We start from the raw sequence: 7135 nt of genomic DNA on the forward strand, positions 1-7135 counted from the left end.
GCAATCTTATGAAATTCCTAATGAGAATACTTATGCAAAATAATTTCCAAGATATGAAACATAACTCTTTAGACTGATAACAGGATAACAATGGGGAAAAAAACAATGTAACTATACAGAACTTCTGCAGAATTCTACTTCAAATGCGGTAAGCAACAAAGAATACTAAAGCCAGTGTACGTAGCACAAGAGGACTGCATGAACAAGTTAAACATATTTGACAGTCAACTATTAATTCAAAGATTGAACGAAACAAAAAAAAAAAGTCTTCGTGCCCAATTTTTTCCCTTTTCAAACATATTTCTGGGGTTAGCTCTTAATAAACATCCCGGAATTCAAATACATACAATGAATTCATGTTCTTCAAAGTGAGATAATTTTGTCATAATTGTTCTTCAAAGTGTTATCCGAAAAAGAATTTGACATGGTTTAACGAAAGTAAATGAAATCTGACCCATTGAAGTGATGCATCCCTGACCATAAATACATCAATTTTCCATCTGATTACTTTTTAATAGTATATTAAAAAATAAAACAATAATGCAAGCATAAATTGATATAAGAGCATTCATGTGGTGATTGTACTTATAGTTGACCTTTAAACATGGACATATTTCTTGTTGAAATGTTTATTTGACAACTTTTATCCCCAAAAATCTCATGGCAGGGTGATTACGCGGAAGCTGACGCTGTTTGCAATGAGATACAAAGTTATGCCCCGCCTAGTGATGTGCGACCACAAATCCGCAGGGTGAGTTCTGCATCTAGTTGTGTAGTAGATATTAATTTGTCATTGTTCAGTGTATTCTTCAAGGTAAGGCCAGTTTTCCACATTATTTCTTAATATACCAACCCAGATAATAATGCCTCGTGAGATGAAGAGGTGGGAGTAAATCATATCAGTTTAGATACAAGAGTTTTGATGTGATCAATACAGGGCACATTGAAGCTTGTAATTGCTTTTAGGTAGATGGAAACTGCGTTTTTACATCCAACTCTCCTCCACCAGCAGTTGGTATACGAAAATAGACATGTTAGTGGATCAAAATAATACTGGAGGAATGATTTTAAAGTCGTGAACTGTGTAGGTGGAGTACTATAGAATAGATTGGCTGCAGAATTGCTTAACGAAAAAGAGTTTACCTATAAGACGTAGTATGCAGGTTGTGCTTGGTGTATAGGTAGTCTCCATCGATGCTATGATCTCTGAGAAATAGGTTGTGGTCAGTAAGACAATAACACTTGGTTTAGTGCTATGTCTCGAACGACGCTTTTGTAATATCCTAAAGATCGGCTCTCTTTTTCTTTTCTTTTTTTCCCCCTCTCCCCCTTTTCCCAGCTACTTGCATGTTTTTCTTCTTCTGAAAACTGTTTTTGACTTTTGATATGTTGCAGGCTATAATAAACTTGATGTTGTTAGTGGGGGTGACAGAAAAGGCTAAAAGATTGAAAGCAGAGATATTAGTGCTTGAGTTATTCAAGCTCATACGAGGAAGTGAAAGCCATGTTCCGCCAGAACCAAACGTGTAGAGAAGTAACATTATCTGAGATGAAGCAGACGAGGGATATTTTCATCTTATGCTGGAATAACTTTTTTAAATTTGTTGATAATAGTGTATTGTAGTGGGTTTTAGTCCCACATTGCTTGGGAGAACAAACCTCACACTCCTCTACTTGTATAAATATATGTGCACACTCAATATTCAATTCAAGGGAAATTTACCCAAGATTCTCTCTCTCTCTCTTACTTTAACATGGTATCAGAGCTAGGGCTATTTCCCTTTCAATAAAATTTTTAACGCTTTTGCGTTCTTTTGCCAAATCTTGGCCTTATTGCTTTGCAGCCGTTTAATGTTTTATTTTTTTTATTTTTATTTTTAATTATTTGGCGTTCATCTGCCAGATATTTTGACCTTGTCGTTTTGCGGCCTCTTAACGCGTTTCGCGTTCTCGTTTAACCTTCGGGTTCTATTTTAAACCTTCGGGTTTCATTCTAACCTTCGGGTTCTATTTTAAACCTTCGGGTTTCATTCTAACCTTCGGGTTCTATTTTAAACCTTCGGGTTTCATTCTAACCTTCGGGTTCTATTTTAACGGCATTGTCGTTTCAAGACCGTCTCTCGGTCTCAAATTAACGGCATCGTCGTTTCAAGCCGTCTCTCGGCCTCAAACGAACGACATTAGTAACAGCATCTCGACATCTTAACGTCTCAAGATTGCTGTTATGGCTCCTTCAGAGAAGATTCCCAAACCACCTTTGCCCCTCAATGATCAAAGTGACTGGGCAGGGTGGTCCACCATTGTCACCAATGCCTTGCGTGGCGCTGGTTTGCTTGATCATCTCACCAGTACGGGACCAGTTCCACCGTCCATCAGCACTGTTGCTTCATCCAGTACTATTGCCTCTGGCAGTGGTGATGTCGATCTTCAGACTGCTCGTGCTCTCTATGTCAAGGAGAGTTCAGAGTGGCAATTGCAGGAATTTCGTGTTATGGATTATCTCACTCGCTGTGTTGGCTCTGGTCTCACTGTCGAGATTGGCTCGCTTCCCTCTGCTCAGGCCATGTGGACTCGTCTCACTGAGCGTTTCACTGAGTGCTCGGGTGCACGGGAGGCATATCTTCTGCAACGCATTTCTCTACAACGCAAAGGTAGTTCATCTCTGCAGTCCCATTTTGGACAAATGCAAGCTTTTTGGACAGAGTTACGCTCCATGCTTCCTGGACGTAATTCCACATATGAAGACTGGCTAGCCTGGTACGAACGGCATGAGGTGCATCAATTGTTTCAGTCCCTTCCTGAATATTCAACTATGGCTGATCAACTACTTCACCAGCCTCAATTTCCGACTTTGGCCTCAGTTATGGGAGCTCTCACTGCTTATGAGACCCGGCAGCAGACAGCACGACTCAATTTGTCAACAGACACTCCTACCTCTTCACTCGAGACTGTTTTGTCTGTACCTGTCACTGCTCCTGTTATGAATTATACTTCTCCACAGGCTCCCTCTCCACAGGCTCGATCTAAGCTCTCTTGCAAATATTGTAAGAAGGAAGGACACCGCATTGAGACATGCTTCAAGCTTCATCCTGAGTTACGTTCCTCAGGTACTGGACGTGGTCGGCGACCCCCTCAGTCTCAACCCTCTCGTACACCAGGATTGTTGGCCAATGCTATACCTTCTACTACTTCAGACTCTACTATTCAAGCTATTGAAAGTCTTCGCCGTCAACTTGATGCTTTTCAACATATCACCTCTACATCCGCCGCACAACTCTCTGGTATGCATTTTGCTGGTTCTTCAGCTAATCCTTCAGTCTCTGGTATGAATGATCTCTGGATTTTTGACTCTGGTTGTTCCTTTCATATGACTTGTAATGCCTCACTTTTATCCTCTGTCTTTACTTCATCCTCTCTTCCTCCTATCTACACAGCTGCTGGACAACCATTGTCCATTACTCAGTATGGCTCTATTACCCCACAAAATGATCCATCTGGTCGTCTAACACTTGGTCCCGTCTATGTGGCTCCACAATTGTGCTTGAATTTAATTTCTATTAGCTCTTTATGCATGGCGGGCCTGTTTGTCTCATTTTCTTCTGATACTTGTATTGTGCAGGATCCACAGACGGGCAAGACGGTTGGGGCGGGTCGTAGGAGGCACAAACTGTATTTTCTGGAATATCTTCACCTTCCAGAGTCCATACGTCCACGTTCTCTTGTTGCTTCTCTTTGTTCGTCAAAACCCTCTACCTCGCTTCCTGCCAATTTATGGCATAGACGACTTGGTCATGTGTGTAATAAAAGGCTGGAGAGTCTTATTCAGTCTGGAGTACTTGGTCCTGTATCATCTAGTTCTAGTATTGAGTCATGTGCTGGTTGCAAATTGGCTAAATTCACTGCTTTACCATTTAAAATGAGTACATCTGTATCCACTTCCTTATTTGATTTAGTACATTCTGATATTTGGGGGCCAGCTCCTTTGCCTTCTTCATCTGGCTACTTATATTATGTTAGTTTTATCGACGATTTCTCTCGTTTTACATGGGTTTACCTACTTAAGAATCGCTCTGACGTACTTACTGCTTATCAAGCCTTCACTGCTATGATTTTCACTCAATGGCAATCTCGTATTAAAGTTTTTCGTTCTGATTGTGCCAAAGAGTACCTATCCTCTGCCATGCGCTCTATCATGTCCTCTCATGGGACTATCTTTCAACAGTCATGTCCCTACACTCATGAGCAAAATGGTGTTGCTGAACGCAAACATCGTCATATCCTCGATACTGCCCGATCAATGCTCATTTCTTACTCTGTTCCTCGTCGTTTCTGGGCTGAGGCTATTCTCACCGCGACTCATGCCATTAATATCACTCCATCTAGCTCTCTTTCCGGTGCTACTCCTTATAGTCGTGTTTATACTCATCCTCCCCGTTATGATCTAGTTCGCGTTTTTGGTTGTCGATGTTTTGTTTTTCTGCCATCTCACGAACGTGATAAATTGTCTCCCAGAGCAGTTTCTTGTGTTTATTTAGGAATTAGTTCAGAACATCGAGGTTATCGTTGTTATGATCCCGCAACTCGTCGAGTTCATATATCTCGTCATGTTCAGTTCGAAGAGGATTCTCCATATTATTCTACTTCTGATGACTTTAATTTCCTCCACTCTACCGATCATGCTTCCCCGTCCACTGCATCACCCACTTCTTCACCTCAATTTTCCTTTCGAGATCTCCCTGACATCTCTCCCTCTCCTTCTGTTGACTCTTCCTCACCTGAGTCTTCTCTTACACCATCTAATCCATATCCTGTGGACACAACTCTCACTCCAGAAAATACTGTTGATCTTCATGCACCTGCGCCAGCATCTCCCCCGCCTGAGGTTCCTCTTGCTCTTCGTCGAGGCAAACGCCCACATGTCATGCCTGCCCGGTATGCTTCTGTTACTTCTTATTCACCTATCTTTCATAACTTTCTTGCTGCCATTCATACTATTGTTGAGCCAAAGTCCTTCCAAGAGGCAGTTCAAATTCCAGAGTGGCGACAAGCTATGGCTGAGGAATTTCAAGCATTTCAGCAAACTCATACCTGGGATATTGTTCCCTGTCCTCCTGGGATCTCTCTTGTTGGCAGTAAATGGGTTTATAAGGTCAAGTTTCGTCCTGATGGCACCATTGAACGTCGAAAAGCTCGTTTAGTGGCTAGAGGTTTTACTCAGCAACAAGGTATTGATTATGAGGAGACCTTTGCTCCTGTTGCTCAGATGCCCACTGTGCGTACTCTCCTTGCGGTCGCTGCTGCTCATCGTTGGCCCTTATACCAGATGGATGTCAAAAATGCTTTTCTTCATGGCTCTTTATCAGAGACCGTATATATGCAACCGCCTCCAGGGTCAAATATTCCTCCGGGACATGTATGTCTCCTTCGTCGTGCTGTTTATGGTCTCAAACAGGCACCCCGCGCTTGGTTTGAGTGTTTTCGCGATGTTGTGCTCAAAGCGGGCTTTATAGAAAGTCATCAAGATGCTTCTCTGTTTGTTCGCACTACATCGCGTGGCAGGGTTTTATTACTCATCTATGTAGATGATATGATCATTACAGGTGATGATATGACAGGTATACAATACGCAAAATCTCAGTTGCAACAACAGTTCCACATGAAGGATCTTGGATCTCTTCGGTATTTCCTTGGTCTAGAAATTTCTCAAGGCCCGCGGGGTGTATTACTGTCTCAACAGAAGTATCTCTCAGATATTCTAAATCAAGCTGAGTTAACTGATAATACAACTGTCGATACTCCACTCCAGCAGAATGTCAAACTTTGCTCTACTGACGGTGAGCCTCTATCTGATCCTACCCGATATCGACATCTTGTTGGTCAGTTGGTCTATTTGTGCATCTCTCGACCAGATATCTCTCATGCTGTTGGTATTGTCAGTCAATTTGTTAGTGCCCCACGTTCTGTACACTATGCTGTCTTATTACGGATTCTTCGGTACCTCCGGGGTACTAGCACTCGCTCACTTTTGTTTCCTGCTACATCTAAGTTAGAGCTTTGTGCATATTCTGATGCTGATTGGGCTGGTGATCCAACTACCAGAAAGTCTACCACAGGTTATTGTATATTTCTTGGTGATTCCCTTATTTCCTGGCGAAGTAAGAAACAAGATGTTATTGCTCTTTCCAGTACTGAGGCAGAGTATCGTGCAATGTCCACAACAGCTAAAGAGATTATTCATCTTCGTCGCCTTCTCAGTGATTTCGGTATTTCTGTTACGACTCCTACTCCTCTCTACTGTGATAATAAGAGTGCCATCCAGATTGCTAATAATCCAGTATTTCATGAAAGGACCAAACATATTGAGATCGACGCTCATTTTGTCCGTCACCAAGTTATCAAGGACAAGACAATTCTACTTCCTCATGTTTCATCCGCTGACGAGCTTGCAGATTTCTTCACAAAGGCCTTACCTGTTCATCGGTTCCAGTTTCTTGTACGCAAACTCACTTTGTTTGATCCAACATGAGTTTGAAGGGGGCTGTTGATAATAGTGTATTGTAGTGGGTTTTAGTCCCACATTGCTTGGGAGAACAAACCTCACACTCCTCTACTTGTATAAATATATGTGCACACTCAATATTCAATTCAAGGGAAATTTACCCAAGATTCTCTCTCTCTCTCTTACTTTAACAAAATTAAATTCTGTGAGCTAGTCCCGTGTATGTCTTTGAATTCTTCACTGAAACTTTTAAGTAGTCGTATGCCAATGTTGACACTGAATACCTGTATCTCTAGTAGTTTCATACATTACAACTAGTGTTTTAGACCGTGCTAAGCACGGTCTTATCGCAATTCATCTATATTTCGTTGCGTTTCAATCACTCTCATCAGAATATAATTTTAAAGATCTAACGACTCAACCCCCTTTTAAGCATGTGAACCTCACTCTCACTCACCCCCATTGAGGTTAGATAGCATGTACCCGTCTGGAAATAATGAGGTTAGATAACATGTACCCATCTGGAAATAATGATATTAAACAACTTATATAAAGCTATAATTATAATTAAGAGCATTTAACTAATTTTTTTTTATAATAAATGAATAAAATGAAGATAATCAAAATATTCTAAAT

At 41.3% G+C, this 7135-nt stretch overlaps 1 protein-coding gene across 1 annotated transcript in view; it reads left to right on the forward strand.

Annotated features, from left to right (window-relative positions):
- LOC109828809 overlaps positions 1-6852 on the forward strand; it is a 14071-nt gene extending 7219 nt beyond the window's left edge. The window contains exons 3-5 of the mRNA XM_020395750.1: positions 668-751; positions 1396-1601; positions 6697-6852. Coding sequence (XP_020251339.1) covers positions 668-751; positions 1396-1530 — 219 coding nt within the window. The 3' untranslated portion in view covers positions 1531-1601; positions 6697-6852. The remainder of the gene's footprint in view (positions 1-667; positions 752-1395; positions 1602-6696) is intronic.

Source organism: Asparagus officinalis, chromosome 1, assembly GCF_001876935.1.
Source record: "Asparagus officinalis chromosome 1, Aspof.V1, whole genome shotgun sequence".
Lineage (NCBI taxonomy): Eukaryota > Viridiplantae > Streptophyta > Magnoliopsida > Asparagales > Asparagaceae > Asparagus > Asparagus officinalis.